The sequence below is a fragment of the Eschrichtius robustus genome, chromosome 16 (genome assembly GCF_028021215.1).
Source record: "Eschrichtius robustus isolate mEscRob2 chromosome 16, mEscRob2.pri, whole genome shotgun sequence".
Taxonomy (NCBI): domain Eukaryota; kingdom Metazoa; phylum Chordata; class Mammalia; order Artiodactyla; family Eschrichtiidae; genus Eschrichtius; species Eschrichtius robustus.
In genome coordinates, this window is record NC_090839.1 from 89,339,790 (window position 1) to 89,358,556 (window position 18,767).

Consider the following 18,767-nt stretch of genomic DNA (forward strand, 5'->3'; position numbering starts at 1 on the left):
TGCTGGGGGCAGGAGGGCCTCGGGGCTGAGGTCGGATTTCTGGAGTTTAGATCTTGCTCCTGCACTTACTGGGTGATGACTCTAAGCCTAGATTTTCTTATCTATGAAATGGGTCCATTAGTGGTACTGAAGTGCCTAGCACACGAATAGCCCTGTGCAAAAGTTACAGTAAAAGTGATTGCTGTAATTAAAATTGTCCTTAACCAGTGACTCACGAATCCCTGGCTCTAGTCTGGTCCTCTCTGAGGACCTCTGAAATTGTGTACGTAGCCCCTTTTGTATGGTCTACAGGCTCCTTAGACTTCAGGGTGCCAACTGGAACCCATTATTTTTATTATTCTCCTTTTTTGGTGTAATGGATACTCTGTAAAACGCTTCAATCTTGAGTACTTGCAGTTTTACAAAGTGAACACACTGATGTCACCACCAGCCAGCTCAAGATCAGGACATTTCCCGCATCCAGAAGGTTCCCTCTGCTCTCTCCTGGTCACTATCCACCCCACATCCAACTTCATTCTTATTTCTGTTACCTTAGATTAGTTTTGCCTGTATTTGAGCTTTCTGTAAATGGAATCATGCAGCATGTCCTTTTTGATTTTTAGCTGTTTTCACTCACACCAGTGTGTAAGATTCATACGTATCTGAGGTGTGAAGCAGTTACTGATTTCTGGTTGCTGTATGGTATTCCACCCCGTGAATGCAGCGCAGTTCACATCACTCTTGTCTGTTGATGGACATTTAGGTTGTTTCCAGTGTTGGCTATGAATAGTGTTGGTAGGATCATGCCCTTTTGGTGCACATAGGTACACATTTCTTTGGCTGTGTATATAGTATCTAGGACTGGAATTGGTGGGTCACAGAGTATGTGTAGATTCAGCTTTTGTAGCTGTGAGCTTTCCAATGGTTGCACCATTGTGCAATCCGTTCCCTGTCTTCCCAGCACGTGATATTGTCAGTTGCTTTAAATTCTATTCATTCTGGTGAGTAAGTAGTAGTACCTAGTACCTAATTGAGTGTGCATCCCCCGCCCCCCTGCTCCGCAACGAGCGGCAAACGGGATCTTAGTTCCCCAACCAGGGATTGAACCCGTGCCCCCTGCACTGGAAGCTCAGATTCTTAACCACTGGACTGCCAGGGAAGTCCCTGTGCCTGCATCTTAAACACTTTTTTCCCCTCATTTTTTTAAGCTTTATTGAGGAATACTTTGCATCATGTAAAATTCACCTAGTGAAAGTATACACTTCTGTTTTATGCGGAGTATAAACTTTAAAGTTAGGTGTCGTTTAAAAAGTCAGATGGTGTTAGAAGGATTATAAAGAGAACCAGCAATCCCTTGCCTCCTGTCTCCCCATTCCTGATGCCCCCTTTAAATTCTCTTGGCTGTTTTTCTTTTTTGGCCTTTTCATCCGTATTTTTCTGTAATCCCCTGCTTCTCCCGCTAGTTATTTTTTAGATTTTTAGATTCTTTATTGACTTCTATAGAAGATGAGGATTTTGCGTAGACTGTCCAAGTCTCTATCCTGACTCTCCCATTTATTAGTGTGAGACCGTAGGCAAGTTTCTTTACCTCTCTTACCTTGGTTTTCTCATCTGTAAAATGGGGATAATAATAGTATCTACTTCATGAGATTGTTATGAGGATTAAATCATTAATACATGTAAAGCATTTAGAACAGTATCTGGAAAATGATAAGCACTTAGTAAATGTTGATTGTCATTGTGGCCTCACGCCCTCCCCCGCCCCCATTCCTCCTTCCTCTCTCCTCCCAATATTTGTGAAATACAATTTTGTTTTGTTGTTGTTTTTGTTTTGTTTTTTGTTTTGGCTGTGCCACGCAGCCTGTGGGAGCCTAGTTCCCCCACCAGGGATTGAACCTGGGCCCTCCTGGACCCTCGGCAGTGAAAGCACAGAGTCCCAGCCACTGGACCGCCAGGGAATTCCCAAAATACAATTTTGTTTAAATCAGTTTTATTATTATGGCTTTGGATTTGTAAATGTTTGTATTTGAGCCAAGTGATATAATAAAATTCATTTCTTTATTTCCTTGAGTTATTAATTGCCTCTTTTTCCCCCCCATTTGCAGGCATTTCTTAGAGTCTCTGTCTTCTCATCTCTTGGTATAGTTTTCATTTGGTTAGATCTGTTGGATGAGCTGCCTCTTTCTTTCCTTGGAGATGTTCTTCCTGCAGTTTTTCTTCTTCCTGCTCTAGTCTGTTTGCCTGGTGCCAGGGCCTGTTCAGACTCACTGCCCCTCTGTGCTATGTTGCATCTCCTGCTTCCTGATTCTCATTCCTTCCTCTTTCCTGCTTTCCTTGTTTTGGTGGAGCATATCTTGCAGTAGCATTCTGTGAAAAGATACACAGAAGGCAATTTTTTTGAGGCCTAGTATACCTGAAGATGCCTTTATTCTACCTTCACGCTTGACGGGCATCTTGGAAATAATTTGAGGGAACTGCAACATTACCTTCTAAATTCCAGGGCAGCTTTTGAGGGTGTGATGTTATTTTGATTCTTGATCTTTGTACGTGAACTTTTTGTCTTCCCTTTTACAAACGCCTAAAATCTTTTAGAACCACGTAATAGTTATAGAGCATTGGCTCTGAAATTCTTACACATGCTCTTCCACTTGCCACATGGCTTTGGACATGTTACCTAACTCTGTAAGCTTCAGTTTTTTCTTTTGTAAAACGAGTAATAGTGCTTACCTTTTACATTTTTTTTTTTTTTTTAAGAAATTCATGTTCTTTCTTTCTTTATTTATTTATTTACTTATGACTGTGTTGAGTCTTCGTTTCTGTGCGAGGGCTTTCTCTAGTTGCGGCAAGTGGGGACCACTCTTCATTGCGGTGCGCGGGCCTCTCACCATCGCGGCCTCTCTTGTTGCGGAGCACAGGCTCCAGACGCGCAGGCTCAGTAATTGTGGCTCACGGGCCCAGTTGCTCCGTGCCATGTGGGATCTTCCCAGACCAGGGCTCGAACCCGTGTCCCCTGCATTGGCAGGCAGATTCTCAACCACTGTGCCACCAGGAAAGCCCCATACCTTTTACATTTTAAATGAAGACTTTTTGAATTACTGTTAATTTTATTGGTATTTTATGATTTGCTTCTCACCATTTTTGCTATTCTTTCTAGTGCCTCTATTAGGTAGTGGAGCTCCTAGACCGATCACCTACTTTTCTTCTACTTTCTTTGCTATTTTCCATCTCTTTGTTTCTTCTGCTTTCTAGATGGTCTCAATTGTGTCTTCTAACTGTGCAGTTTGATTTTTTAATTAAGTTGTCATATTTTTAATGTCTAGGAACTCGGTCTTATAATCTGGATGCTCCTCTTTCTTTTTTTTAAATATTTGTTTATTTTTATTTTTGGCTGCGTTGGGTCTTTGTTGCTGCCCGTGGGCTTTCTTTAGTTGTGGCGAGCGGGGCTACTCTTTGTTGCGGTGCGCAGGCTTCTCATTGCAGCGGCTTCTCTTGTTGCGGAGCACGGGCTCTAGGCGCGCAGGCTTCAGTAGTTGTGGCTCACGGGCTCTAGAGCGCAGGCTCAGTAGTTGTGGCGCATGGGCTTAGTTGCACCGTGGCATGTGGGATCTTCCCGGACTAGGACCAGGGATTGGACCCGTGTTCCCTGCATTGGCAGGCGGATTATTAACCACTGTGCCACTAGGAAAGTGCTTTTATTTTTTCAATCGCATCCTGTTCTTGTTTCATGGATATATTAGTTCTCATCACTTGCAGGATATTAATTATATTTTTTTTCTGGAGTTTTCTTCTCTCAGGCATGGTCTCTGTTCCCCTGGGTCTTTTTTGTTCATTTGTCTTTCACGTTAGAGACTCTGCAGGTGTCTGGTGGCTGGTTCTCTGGTGTCTCTTCATATTTAAGAAAGAGGCGCTAACAAGCTGACAGGACTGGGATCCAAGGGGGGGGGGCTTGTTGACCATGGTGGAAGTTTCTGACAGTGTCTGTAGGTCTTCCTTTCTGTCTTCCTCAGTCTCCCAGGCTGGAGTCCTGTTACAGCCTCCAGAGAGTTTAAACTTGGCCGCCCCTCTTCCAAGAGCTGAGTGTACCTTTTAAGAATGAGGATTTGTAGTACTCAGATCCCATTTTCACTTTGGTCCCCACACCAGCCCTGAGAATCCAGCCCAAGACCCTCAAGGGTTCCATTCATGCGCAGTAATGTTTCCTTTTAAAACCGTGTTACTGCCATTTTTGTGAGTGTTCTGGCATCTGGGGAAGGATTTTTTTCTTTTCTTTCTTTTTTTGGCATGCGGGATCTTAGTTCCCCAACCAGGGATCGAACCAGTGCCCCCTGCAGTGGATGCGTGGAGTCTAAACCACTGGACCGTCAGGGAAGTCCTCTGGGAAAGGATTTGTCATGCTAGATATCAGTGCCCTGGGATCCAGCCGCCTCTCCTCCCCTGGCCCGTGTGCCGGAGAGACCTGGTTCCTCTCTGTCTCCGCCTTCCCCACTAGGACGCTGCCCTGTTTTTGGCCGATAGTTCCTAGAAGGCCCTCCCTCCATCCCTACCTCTACTTCCTCTAGGCCAGGACCTCCTTTAGGGGGAAGAGAAATCAATGGGGAAATCCTCTGTAATTGCTTTAGAATTGAGAAAGTCTGGAGCCCTGGGGCGAGTCAGGGGTGGATGCATTTGCATATCATTGGCAAGGCTGAGGCCTTGACCGCTCTGGGCTGCCTTGGGATCCCCTTTATTTAGATTTGAGCACCTACTTTGTGGGCTGGGTGTCTGGTGGGAGCAAGGCAAAGTCCTAGCCTACAGGGGGCCCAGATTCTGGGCTGGGGGAGGGGCTGGAGTTAAACCCAGATTGCCCTTCTCTTGCTGTGACCTCTGCTGGGGAGGAGCTGGGAGGTCTGGGCGGCTAAAAGGTGCCTGCTGGGATCCGACCGTCTTGGGGTGAGGGCTGGCTCCAGCGGGAGGGGAGGGAGGCTGGAGGTAACACTTAGCCTGGATGAGGGAGCTGGAGGAATAAAGCCCCTCGGGCCAGCCCTCGGGCCCAGCTGGACCCCTCCCCTCCTGGGTGGGCGGGGCAGGTCAATCTGTCCTGGTGGCTTCTGAGCCTCTGCTTAGCTCAGGGGAAGAACCTCAGCAGCTCAAGATTCTCAGCCACGTGTACTGCACGGATGGGAGCTTGGGGATGCTGGCAGTGGCCACAGGTCCTGTGGCCCAGTCACAGCACCAAGAATGTGCAAGGTAAGCCCCCCACCCTCTAGCTCTGTCCCTCAGCCTTGCTGGTCTGTCTTGTGTCACCTTCCTCGGGGAGAGGGGAGTGCCATGAAGCGGAGGACACAGGCACGGCCCCAGTCACAGTTTCTTTCCTTTCTTGCCTGCCCTTCATTTTACTTTATTTTTAAAGGTGAGAGCTTTATTTTATTTTATTTTATTATTATTTTTTTTGTTGGCCACACCGCGCAGCTTGCGGGATCTCAGTTCCCCCACCAGGGACTGAACTTGGGTCATGGCAGTGAAAGCCCGGGATCCTAACCACTAGACCACCAGGGAACTCCCGATTTTACTTCAGAGGAAAGTAAGGCTCAGAGAGGTTGTGTCACCTCCCCAAGGTCACACAGCCAGGAAGTGTGGGATCTAGGGGCCAGACCTGAGCTCTCTGGTGAGAAAGCCAGGGGCTGGGGAGAGATGGGGTATGAATAAGAATTTTTCTTTCTCTTTCCCTTTTCCTTTCTGGGCTCATTTTTATTTATTTACTTGTTTTTGTTTTTGCAAATTTTGTCAGTGTGAGAGTTCCATGAAAATTACTCATGCTTTTGTTCAGATTGGCCTCCCTCTGCACTCAGTTTTTTAAATGATATTTTTTATTGGGGCTTAAAGGACACACAGAAATAAGCAGAGATCATAAATGTACAGTTTGGTTATTTTTTTCACAAACGGAATCAACCAGGTTAAGAAGGAAACCCAGGTGCCCTGTTCCGTCACCCTGTCCCAAGGTGACCCCTATCCTGGCTTAAACCACCTGCTCTGAATTGTCTGTTGGTGCCCTTCACGTTTGTGGAAGCATATAGTGTGTTCTCTTGGGTGTGAGGTTGTGAGATTTATCCTGCCCTGGTCGCTGTAGTGCCTTCTCCTTGCTGAAGGGGTTGCCTCCTGTGAGAATGTCACAATTTGTTTATCCAGCTCTTGTTGGACATTTGGGTTATTTTCCAGTTTTGGCAATTACTGGTGAGAAGATCTTTGAATTCCAATCTGCGATCTTTCTACACAGACCTGCGAGGGCATTGCTGGGTCAGAAAGGTTTCTAGATTCTGCCAAACTCTTTGAGAATGGTTGTACTGATTTATGCTCCCTCTGGCCATGTATTAATATTGTCCATTTTTCCTTTTTGACACATTAGCCCTTCTGGTGGGTGTGCAGAAGTTTTCATTCACATTTCCTCCATGGTTTATGAGGCTGAGTACCTTGTCATGGATTTACTGGACACTTGGACGTCCTTATTTGCCACTCTCCTGTCGAATCTTGCCCATTTTTACATTGTGGTGTCTGCCTTTTGCTTGTTGATCCTCAGGCGTTCTTTATATATTTTGGATACAAGCCCTTCAATGGGGCACAGATCTTTTTCCATGAGGTGGCTCACATTTTCGTTCTCCTAATGGTGTCATGTGATGAATAGACATGACTAATTTTCATGTACTTTAGTATATCAGTCTTATCTTTATGGTCAGTGCTTTTTAATGTGGTCTTTAAGAAAGCTTTGGCTGCCCTTGGGTCGTGAAGGAATTTTCCAGTGTTTTCTTCTAGAAGCTTTTGCCTTTCCAGTGTTTTCTTCTAGAATCTTTTGCCTTTTGCCTTTCTGCAGTGCACCTGGAAGGGATTTTTATGTATGGTGTGAAGTAGGGGGGTCAAGATTCATGGCTTTTCCCATATGGGTGTCCAAGCGGACCAGCAGTGTTTATTGAAAAACCATCCTTTTTCTACCCTGTGCAATGGTGGGCCTGTTTCTGAATGGTCCTGTCCCCATAGGCCTTTTCATGTACCCATGTGCCGATATCACACCAGCTGCATTATTGGTATTTGATAGCCTAAGTCTTGCCACGTTATTCTTCATCTTGAAGGTTGCCCTGGCTATTCTTTTTTTTTTAAAATTATTTATTTATTTAATTTTACTTTTGGCTGCGTTGGGTCTTTGCCGCTGCGCGTGAGCTTTCTCTAGTTGCTATGAGAGGGGGCTACTCCTCGTTGCAGTGCGAGGGGCTCTCATTGCGGTGGCCTCTCCTGCTGGGGAGCATGGACTCTAGGTGCTCAGGCTTCAGTAGTTGTGGCGCTTGGGCTCAGTAGTTGTAGCTCGCGGGCTTAGTTGCTCTGCGGCATGTGGGATCTTCCCAGACCAGGGCTCGAACCCATGTCTCCTGCATTGGCAGGCGGATTCACAACCACTGCGCCACCAGGGAAGTCCGCCCTGGCTATTCTTGATTTTCTGTGTTTCTATATAACTTTTTCTTTTAACTAGTACAATACATATAAGTTTGCCATTGTGACCATTTTTACATGTACAGTTCAGTGGCATTAAGTACATTCACATTGTCAGTCAAGTCATCACCATTAACAGTCACCACCATCATCTCCAGATCATTTCCATTCTCCGAACTGAAACTCTGTCCCCATTAAGCACTAACCTCCATCCCCCTCCCCCAGCCCCTGGTCCCCACCCTCTACTTCCCGTCTCTATGAATCTGGCTCCTCCAGGGACCTCCTAGCAGTGCCATCGTAACAATATTTGACCTGTGTCTGGCTTATTTTGCTTAGCATCCTGTCTTCAAGGTTCATCCATGTTGGGTCAGGGGTCAGAATGTCCTTTCTTTTTAAGGCTGAATGATATTTCATAGTATAAAGATAGACCACATTTTGTTTATCCAATAGACCCTTGGGTTGCTTCCATCTCTTCGCTGCTGTGAATGGGAATAACGCTGCTATGAACATGGGTGTGCAAAAATCTCTTCAATTTTTCACCCGACTTTCAATTTCTATGTGACTTTTAGAGACAGTTTTTCAATTTTCACAGCCCCTCCCCCTCCCCCAACCTTTGCCCCTACTGGGGTTTGGATTGGGATTGCATTAAATCTCTAGATCAGTTTGGCTGCAGCGAGCATCCTGATAAGGACCTCTTTGCCCACAAAGGTGGTTTCCTTGAGGGGGACCCCCCAGAAGTGGGTCTGGGCTTTGCTAGCCTGCTGATTTGCTTCCCAAAAGCTGGGGGTGGGTTGGCCCTGTCCTCACCCTCCCTCCGCTGCTCTACACGCCCCCACCCCACCCCCGGCCCACAGTCAAACTAAAAATATGCTGATTTGATAGATGAAAATGATGTCATCCTGTTTCGATACTTGTTTGCGATACTAACTTTTTCCTGAATTCGGCCATTATTTACTGTTCTTCATTTGTGAATTGCTTGAGATTCTTATTGAACGATAAGGCTCTTTCTTTATGAGACGGGGCATTAACCCCTGCTCTGGCTTAGATATTACAGAAATCTTGGGATGAATGGGAGTCTGAAGGTCATTTTATCCAGAGGGTCCTCGGACTATTTTCAGCGGCTGTCATAGAAACGGCTAAGTCACATGCCTGTGCTCTGGGCTAGAATGGGCTTTTTTTTGGGTGATAACCCTGATCTGATCATGCTGATGAGAGGCTCTGATAGCCTTTGGTGACTTCTTAAGGGATGCAGTTCCTTTGCGAGGCCAAAACATTTTAAAATACGAAGGGAAAACACATTTGTTTCTTGTTTGGTTGGGGAGGGGGTCTTTGGGAGTGAAAAGATGAAAACAGGGTCTCGAGTCCGGGTGCTGTGGCTGAGTGGAAAAGTGTAGATTTTGGAGTCAGAGCCTCAGTTTCCTCATCTGTAAAAGGGACAAGAATCTCTCCCTCCCAGAGTTGATGGTGGGGGTGGGTAGTTTGGGGGGAGGGTGGCATGGGGGTGGTTGGATTAGAGACAGAATGAAGTGAAGCCTTGAAGCCCTATGCTGGCTGTGAAGCAGGGCCCAGGAAAGGCTCCTCTTTGTCCTTCATCCAGTTCTAACTGATCGTGACCTTGCCCATCCCTCCCACCCGTAAATATTAATCGAGCACCTACTGTGTACAGTGTAGGTACACAGGGGGGCACTGGGGATGGCGTAAACCTACACTGTAATGCAGGGGTCTGCAAACTGCCTCCGAATCTGGCCCACCTCCTGTTTTTTGTAAATAAAGTTTCACTGGGACCAAGCCCAGTAGTTTTTAAGTATTGTCAGGCAGGCAGAATAGGCCTGCAACGCCTAAAGTATTTATTATCTGGCCCTTTCAAGAAAAAGCTTGCCTACTCCTGTTCCAGTGGGTGGAGAGGGACAATAAACAAGGAACTACAATAAAGAAGGAGCTAATGTGTATATGGTCTGATAAGTGGTGATAAGCACGGTGGAAAAAATAATTCAGGAAAGGGGGTGGGGGTGGGGCAGGTTGCAGTTTACGGGGGCCCTGGTGACGGCGGGAAGGCCGCATTCGTCCCCCGTCACCTGGGCTGCAAGAGAAGGGAGTGAGGTATATACAGATGGGAGTATACAGATAACTTGCAGTATCTGGAGGGAGGAATGGATTCCAGGCTGAGGTGCAAAGGCCCTGGGGTGCAGCCCGTGGGGCTGTGCTGTCCCATATTCCCGCCCGAGCCTGTGATAAAGTCCTATGAGTCCTTCATTGTTTACCAGACCTTTGTACCCACCATGATCTCATCCAAGTCCCCCACCCCGCTCCCACCAGCGAGGACTTCAGGTACCTATTATATAGTCAGTTTCTAGAAGGAGCCCAGGGACTCCATCCGTTACAGAGGCAAGGTTCCACTGACCGGCTAAGGTGGCCTCACCGTTGCCCTCTCTGGGGACCGGCAGCTGAGCGTAGTGCAGCCCCCTGTGGGGTTCATCCGGACGGGCCTCATTCCCAAGCCCCCAGCACCTGGGAGCCCTGCCTGAGCAGTGAGGGGAGGAAGGAAGGAAGCAAACACCTTTTCAGGATTCGAGTTCTGCCTCCTGGTGACCTTGGCCAGCCTTGGAGTCGGCAAAGCCCTGAAGCCCTTCCTGTGTTCTCAGTGTGGATGAAGGAGGTGGCGATGGCTGAGAACAGGCTGGCCTGCACCCCCAAACTCATGGCTCTCTGCTGTGTTCCCGAGATGCAGTGCGTGGGGTGGGAGGGGCTGGGAGGTTGGCGGGTCCCACCTCGGGAGGGCCTGTTAGCTCAGTCCTGGAGGGGGCACAGGCGGGGTGGGGGGGTGCCAAGGCTGGGTGGAGTGGGGGGCCCATGCCCAGCTCCCTGCTGCTTATATTCCCAGAGGGACCTGGACCTCTCCCCCGGGCAGGGGCACGGGCACGTTGCCCCATAGCCAGGCCTCGGGACCTCCTTTCTTGCCCCGGGGGCATCCTTCCTCTCTCACTGGGACCGGAGAAGGGGAAAACCATTTTCCAAGCACCTCCGAGGGCCAGGCCCTGTGTGAGGGGGTTCCCTCACTCAGGGTCCGAGGGACAGTGGCCGGTCTGGAGCCAAGGGCCTGGCGCGGTGGGATTCCTGAGCTGAGGCCTTGGTGTGCAGTGTGCTTTTAGCACCAGCTGAGCGACTCGGTTGCCCCGGCCCGGTGATACCAGACAGTCTCTCTAAGCCTCAGTTTCTTAGTCTGTAAAATGGGGGGGTAACAAGATTCCTTCACTCCCAGGGCTGTGGGAGGGTGAGCCAGGATGGGAACGTGACAGCCCGGAAACCTCTGGGCCCTGGGGCGCCCTGGGCAGCGAGGTCAGGGAGATGCAGTGTTGGATTCAGAGGCAGAGAGAGGAGCTTACGTGGTTTTTTTTTTTTTAAATCGAGGTGAAATTCACATAATGCGCAATGAATTATTTGAAAGCATGCCTTTCCATGATAGGTAGTGCATTCATCATGGGCAACCACCGGCTCTCTCTAGTTTCAGAATTAAAGTTTTATTTTAAGGAAGGACAGATGGAATTTGGGTAGAGGTGATAGTCCCACTTGGACCCTGACCTGGAGCAGTTGCTGGGCTTCTTCAAACCCCAGGTTGTGTAGCTAATAAATAACGAGGCACTTCACGAAAGCATTTTACAAACGTGAGTTCATTGAATCTGTGCGTCCACGTGGAGGGGAGAGATTCCTGTTATCCGGCTCCTCAGCCTGGGGAAGTGAAGTAACTCACTCAGAGTCACAGAGCCGTGGGCGTTGGGGCCAGGGTTTGTTTTCCACTGTCCCCTGGGGGCCCCCCCCCTCTGTTGCGCCTCTGTCCATGATGTGGGCCTGGCCTGTCAGAGGTCCCGTCCCTGCTCTGCTCCGGTTTCCAGCAGGGAGGAGCCTTCCATCCAGACTGTGGCTAAATTAAGTCTAAATTAATTAAAATTTAATAAAATTGAAGATGCGGTTCCTCAGTCTCACCAGCCACGTGTTTCAAGTGCTCAGTAGCCACACGTGGCCAGTGGCTCCTGGAGTGTCCAGCGAATATCTAGAACAGGTGTCATTGATTCACCAGGTTTTGGTCTGTCCAGGATGGCGGGCAGGCCAGTGGGAACGTTCTCCCACGGGGGATCCTGGTGGCCCTCGAGTGGCTACCCTGTAGGAGGGGTGTGGGCTGCACGGCTGGGCTCCGGGTCAGCCCTGGCTCTGCCCCTGGTCCAGGGCTGTGTGGCTTTGGGATTGTCCTCTGTGCCCCATGAAAGGCCTGTGGGAAGATTCCATGAGCGTCTCCATGTGAAGCCCGGTGTCTGTTGAAGTTGGGTTAGGTCCCCCTTTCTAATTATGAGTAATGGTACTTTATTACGGGTTCACTGTGTGTTCTAGGCTTGGACAGTCGTGGAGTGAGATACTCGCGTGGGTGGGCAGGTGGCACGGAGGCCTCTGGTCACCAGGGGGCGGCTTGGGACCAGGGAAGGGGGGCCAGCCCTTGACCTCAGTCTGTGATGAGAGGGATGGAGACCCCTCCCACCCCAGGCTGTGCTGGAGGATTTCCAGCCAAGTCTAGGGAAAGGCGGTGAGCTCTGGCTTGACTGTCACTGCCCCCCACCCCCCCGCCCCGAGCCCGGAGGCCTCCACCCTTCTCTGTGAACCCAGGAGGCCACCGCCGTGTCCCCAGGGGTGGGTGTGCGGAGCGGAGGATGTGTACCTAGACTCTGAGGAGAGCTCCAGGTACTCCGGGGGGAGGGATGCGGGGGCGTGGAGCTCAGAAGGCAGTCCGGAGATGCCGCTGGGCCGGGCTTGGGGGGTCAGCTGCTTCTCCTCCACCCTAGGGGGGCCAGGCAGGACAGCCGGAGTGGCACATGCGTCCTCAGGTGTCAGGAGCCGTGTTTGCCTTCTCTCCTAATCCTAACATGTGTCCACCTGCTTTTGCCCTGAGAGGATCAGACACAGTGCAGTCACTTAGGCCAAGAGTTGATGCCTGCTGTGTGCCAGGTCCTGGGCACCTCGGGGGAGGCCGACTCCACTCCTGGGGGACACAGGTCTACATTTCCACGTCGTCCTGGGCGGGGGCTTCTCTGAGGCCCAGGGAAGGCCCCGAGGTGGGAATGAGCGGAGGGGCCAGGTGGAAGGGAGTCCCAGCAACCGGGGGTTTATCTCATGTATCTGAGCCCTGCCCCTCCGCTGCTTCAGGAACATCATCAGGGGAGGAGGTGGGGACAGTGAAGTTGTGCAAATAAACGCCACTGTCCTAGGCCTGGCGGTGAGGGGCGCTGGCGTGCCCATTTAACGGAGCTGCACGCCGCTGCTCTCAGAGTGCCCAGGCCTGCCCGCCGGGCCCGGGGGAGGGAGTTCGGGCACCGTTGAGCCCCGTGGCAGGCGGGAGCTGTTGGTGGCATCCGGGCCTGGGGTGCCGCTGGGCGGGTTTCACAAGCCCGGGCAGGGGCAGGCCCAGGGCAGGAAGAGCCGGCGGCTGATGTAAGCCCTTGCGCAAACCCCTGGCTGCCAGCTTCCGGAGCCGGCCACCCGCCCGCCCGCAGAGGAGGAAGCCTGGGGCCTGGCGGCCCGGAGGCCCCGCTGCCCGGGCTGGGGCTGCATGGGCGGACTGACCGGCCACCATGGCCCTGGGTCCCGAGGGCTTGGCGCTGGAGTCCGGTGAGGGGGCTGGTGGGGATGGGATGGGGGGCCCGGACGTGGGGTGGTGGTGATGCCATGTGGTGCCAGGTGTGCTCCCATCGCTCCGCCTGACGCCGGCCCGCTCTGGGCGACAGGGAGGAGGCCCTGCCCCTTGTGTGCGCCCTGAAGGGCCTGGGGGGACGTTTGGGCCTCCTGTGCCCGCGGGGAGGTGGTGAGGGCGGGTCTGTAGGCCCTGCGTGGAGGCCTGTGTGGACTCAGAGGGTGTGGGTGGGCATCTGCGAGCCCCCTGAGGGCCGGGCTGGGGCCCCCTGGGCACCCGAGTCACACATTGTCTGTGACCCCCTGCAGCCACTTCACTCTGGGCCGCTGCAAACAGTGCCCGCATTGCGGGGGCTTGGAGAGGTTCCCTGAGGGGTACTCGGGGAGCTCTTACCTCGGTGGGCAGAGCTGGTGCTTGGTACCTTTCAGTGAACGGGCGCTGCTGCTGTTTATTATTATTATTATTGTTAAATGCGTGCTTCTTTCTTCACTACAATTCTCAAGGGAGGCGTCCTTATCCCCATTTTGCGGACGAGCAAACAGAGGCCAGGGAAGGGAAGCCCCCTGCCCAGGTCTCATAGGCCTCCCCCGGCCTGTGAGCTGGGGGCCTGCCAGCGTCTTGCCCTGAAGGACGGGCACGTGGAGCTTAGGGGCAGCACCCCTGGATGGCAGGAGGGAGGACGCACCCCTGAGGGTGGGGGCCTGGCCAAGTGGGGCGTGGCAGGGGTGGGTGCGGCTTCCACCCAGGCCCCAGCCGGTTGTCCTTCCTGGTATCAGTCGGCCCCCATGCCCCCATTTGAGGGACCCCCAGAAGGAGGAGCTCTGCTCTCTGAAGGGACAGGCCTCCCTTGTCCACTGCTCTCATTCATTCCCTGATTCACTTGCTAATTCCCTGTAGTTCTGGGACAGGCTGCTGGGCTGCATTCAGAGCCCCTGGTCACAGGCTGTGGGATCAGGCACTGCCGATCTCTGAGCCTCAGCTTCCTCATCTGTTAAATGGGCACACGGTTCCTCCCGCACAGGGTTGGCTGAGGGGTTGGTCCGGGCCTGTCCAGGGATGCCTTGGGGTCCTTGGAGGCCATTCTCCAGCTCTCTGGTGTCCTCCGTGGTCCAGAAGCTCAGAACCTGAGCCCCCTTCCACCTCGTCACTCTATGGCCTCCGGAGGTCCCTGCCCTGCACTGAGCCTCAGCTTCCGGGTGCAGATGGGGAGAACCATACCCCCTCTGGCCTGGGGATGGTAACGCCCTTCTGCCAAGAGTGTCGGGTGCCCTGGAGGCACCTGGGGTCTCATTGGGCAGTTTTCTCAAGCCCTGAGTCTGGCCGAGTTGAGCCAGGGTGGTCCTGAGTCCAAGGGGCTGCGGTGGGGCAGGGCGGGAGAGGCGGGGATGTCGGGGCGGTGGGCTGGGCGGCGGTGGCCTGGTGTTTGCCTGACAGCCCCCCTTCTTTCTGCAGGCGAGGCCTTCTTGGGCAGCTTTGTGGCCAGCGGGATGGGGCCCTCGGCCTCATCCCATGGGAGCCCGGTGCCCCTGCCCTCTGACCTCTCCTTCCGCTCCCCCACCCCCAGCAACCTGCCCATGGTGCAGCTGTGGGCCGCCCATGCCCACGAAGGTAAGGAGCGAGCCAGGCGGGCGGGCCGAGGGCGCTGGGCCGCTGTCCCCGGCACTTCTCAAGTCTGCCCCCTCCCCTCTGTCTCCACGGTCACTCCTCCACGCTGTGGCCCGTGGGGCCCAGCCCTGGCCATCCAGCCTCCTTGCTGTTCTTCAGATGCTCAGCGCTCCCTCGTGGCGCTGTCCCAGGGCCTTTACACGTGCCGTTCCCTCCGCTTGCAGCCCCGCACCCCAGCTCACTGGCTATCTCCTGTTCCTCCTCCAGGGCTTGGCTCAAACACACCCCCCACCCCACCCCGGTTCCACCTCCCACTTGTGATGAAACATTCATCTGTGTGTTTTTTCGTGAGATGCCTGTTTCCCCACCAGAGTGAGCTCTGAGGGCAGGGCCTAGTTTGCTGCTGCCCGCTCTCTCCCCAGCATACGGTCAGCTCGTCAGTCATTGTCATTGTGAGGGCAGTGGGACCAGGTGCCACTGGGCTCTCTTGTTGCTGTTCTGCGGTGACGCCCCTAAACGTGGGGAGGTCTGCCGGCCCAGAGCAAATCCTGGGCCTCCGTGGAGCCTCAGTTTCCCCTCTGTCAGTGAAGGAATGGGCCTGGGGGGCTCTGAGTGCATCCTCCACCTCGGGCTCCGGTGGATTTTATTTTATTTTATTTTATTTTATTTTATTTTATTATTGTTTTTTTTATTAACATATTTCCATACAAATACAAATATAAGATTTTTAGAAATTTCATGTAATGTCTGAAACATTTATATTAACATATTTCCATACAAATAACCCAATGAAAGTTTAGTATTAGTTGTTCTGTTTGTTTTTTGATACTGCAGGTTCTTATTAGGCATCAATTTTATACACATCAGTGTATACATGTCAATCTCAATCGCCCAATTCAGCACACCACCATCCCCACCTCACCGCAGTTTTCCCCCCTTGGTGTCCATATGTCCATTCTCTACATCTGTGTCTCAACTTCTGCCCTGCAAACTGGCTCATCTGTACCATTTTTCTAGGTTCCACATACATGCATTAATATACGATATTTGTTTTTCTCTTTCTGACTTACTTCACTCTGTATGACAGTCTCTAGATCCATCCACGTCTCAACAAATGACTCAATTTCGTTCCTTTTTATGGCTGAGTAATATTCCATTGTATATATGTACCACATCTTCTTTATCCATTCGTCTGCTGATGGGCATTTAGGTTGCTTCCATGACCTGCCTATTGTAAATAGTGCTGCAATGAACATTCGGGTGCATGTGTCTTTTTGAATTACGGTTTTCTCTGGGTATATGCCCAGTAGTGGGATTGCTGGGTCATATGGTAATTCTATGTTTAGTTTTTTAAGGAACCTCCATATTGTTCTCCATAGTGGCTGTATCAATTTACATTCCCACCAACAGTGCAAGAGGGTTCCCTTTTCTCCACACCCTCTCCAGCATTTGTTGTTTGTAGATTTTCTGATGATGCCCATTCTAACAGGAGTGAGGTGATACCTCATTGTAGTTTTGATTTGCATTTCTCTAATAATTAGTGATGTTGAGCATCTTTTCATGTGCTTCGTGGCCGTCTGTATGTCTTCTTTGGAGAAATGTCTATTTAGGTCTTCTGCCCATTTTTGGATTGGGGTGTTTGTTTCTTTGATATTGAGCTGAATGAGCTGTTTATATATTTTGGAGATTAATCCTTTGTCCGTTGATTCATTTGCAAATATTTTCTCCCATTCTGAGGGTTGTCTTTTCGTCTTGTTTATGGTTTCATTTGCTGTGCAAAAGCTTTGAAGTTTCATTAGGTCCCACTTGTTTATTTTTGTTTTTATTTCCATTACTCTAGGAGGTGGATCAAAAAAGATCTTGCTGTGATTTATGTCAAAGAGTGTTCTTCCTATGTTTTCCTCTAAGAGTTTTATAGTGTTCAGTCTTATATTTAGGTCTCTAATCCATTTTGAGTTTATTTTTGTGTATGGTGTTAGGGAGTATTCTAATTTCATTCTTTTACATGTAGCTGTCCAGTTTTCCCAGCACCACTTATTGAAGAGACTGTCTTTTCTCCATTGTATATCTTTGCCTCCTTTGTCATAGATTAGTTGACCATAGGTGCGTGGGTTAATCTCTGGGCTTTCTATCTTGTTCCATTGATCTATGTTTCTGTTTTTGTGCCAGTACCATATTGTCTTGATTACTGTAGCTTTGTAGTATAGTCTGAAGTCAGGGAGTCTGATTCCTCCAGCTCCATTTTTTTGCCTCAAGACTGCTTTGGCTATTCGGGGTCTTTTGTGTCTCCATACAAATTTTAAGATGATTTGTTCTAGCTCCGTAAAAAATGCCATTGGTAATTTGATAGGGATTGCATTGAATCTGTAGATTGCTTTGGGTAGTATACTCATTTTCACAATGTTGATTCTTCCAATCCAAGAACATGGTATATCTCTCCATCTGTTGGTATCATCTTTAATTTCTTTCATCAGTGTCTTATAGTTTTCTGCATACAGGTCTTTTGTCTCCCTAGGTAGGTTTATTCCTAGGTATTTTATTCTTTTTGTTGCAATGGTAAATGGGAGTGTTTCCATAATTTCTCTTTCAGATTTTTCATCATTAGTGTATAGGAATGCAAGAGATTTCTGTGCATTAATTTTGTATCCTGCAACTTTACCATATTCATTAATTAGCTCTAGCAGTTTTCTGGTGGCAGTTTTAGGATTCTCTATGTATAGTATCATGTCATCCGCAAACAGTGACAGTTTTACTTCTTCTTTTCCAATTTGTATTCCTTTTATTTCTTTTTCTTCTCTGATTGCCGTGGCTAGGACTTCCAGAACTATGTTGAATAATAGTGGTGAGAGTGGACATCCTTGTCTCGTTCCTGATCTTAGAGGAAATGCTTTCAGTTTTTCACCATTGAGAATGATGTTTGCTGTGGGTTTGTCACATATGGCCTTTATTATGTTGAGGTAGGTTCCCTCTATGCCCACTTTCTGGAGAGTTTTTATCAGAAATGGGTGTTGAATTCTGTCAAAAACTTTTTTCTGCATGTATTGAGATGATCATGTGGTTTTTATTCTTCAATTTGTTAATGTGGTGTATCACATTGATTGATTTGCGTATATTGAAGAATCCTTGCCTCCCTGGGGTAAACCCCACTTGATCGTGGTGTATGATCCTTTTAATGTGTTGTTGGATTCTGTTTGCTAGTATTTTGTTGAGGATTTTTGCATCTATATTCATCAGTGATATTGGTCTGTAATTTTCTTTTTTTGGAGTGTCTTTGTCTGGTTTTGGTATCAGGGTGATGGTGGCCTCATAGAATGAGCTTGGGAGTGTTCCTTCCTCTGCAATTTTTTGGAAGAGTTTGAGAAGGATGGGTGTTAGCTCTTCTCTAAATGTTTGATAGAATTCACCTGTGAAGCCATCTGGTCCTGGACTTTTGTTTGTTGGAAGATTTTTAATCACAGTTTCAATTTCATTACTTGTGATTGGTCTGTTCATATTTTCTGTTTCTTCCTGATTCAGTCTTGGAAGGTTATACCTTTCTAAGAATTTGTCCATTTCTTCCAGGTTGTCCATTTTATTGGCATAAAGTTGCTTGTAGTAGTCTCTTAGGATGCTTTGTATTTCTGCGGTGTCTGTTGTAACTTCTCCTTTTTCATTTCTGATTTTATTGATTTGAGTCCTCTCCCTCTTTTTCTTGATGAGTCTGGCTAATGGCTTATCAATTTTGTTTATCTTCTCAAAGAACCAACTTTTAGTTTTATTGATCTTTGCTATTGTTTTCTTTGTTTCTATTTCATTTATTTCTGCTCTGATCTTTATGATTTCTTTCCTTCTGCTAACTTTGGGTTTTGTTTGTTCTTCTTTCTCTAGTTTCTTTAGGTGTAAGGTTAGATTGTTTACTTGAGATTTTTCTTGTTTCTTTAGGTAGGCTTGTATAGCTATAAACTTCCCTCTTAGAACCGCTTTTGCTGCATCCCATAGGTTTTGGGTCGTCGTGTTTTCATTGTCATTTGTCTCTAGGTATTTTTTTATTTCCTCTTTGATTTCTTCAGTGATC

General features: G+C 49.4%; 1 protein-coding gene across 6 annotated transcripts in view; it reads left to right on the forward strand.

The window, feature by feature from the left end:
• TNRC18 (trinucleotide repeat containing 18) overlaps nt 1-18,767 on the forward strand; it is an 89,744-nt gene that overhangs the window by 7,787 nt on the left and 63,190 nt on the right. For 5 of the 6 annotated variants that reach the window (XM_068524628.1, XM_068524632.1, XM_068524631.1 and 2 more), the window contains one exon: nt 14,561-14,716. In XM_068524628.1, the coding sequence (XP_068380729.1) occupies nt 14,561-14,716 (156 nt within the window). Of the gene's footprint in view, nt 1-12,956; nt 13,087-14,560; nt 14,717-18,767 lie in introns of those variants that run through there. The other variant, XM_068524633.1, reaches the window with a different exon arrangement.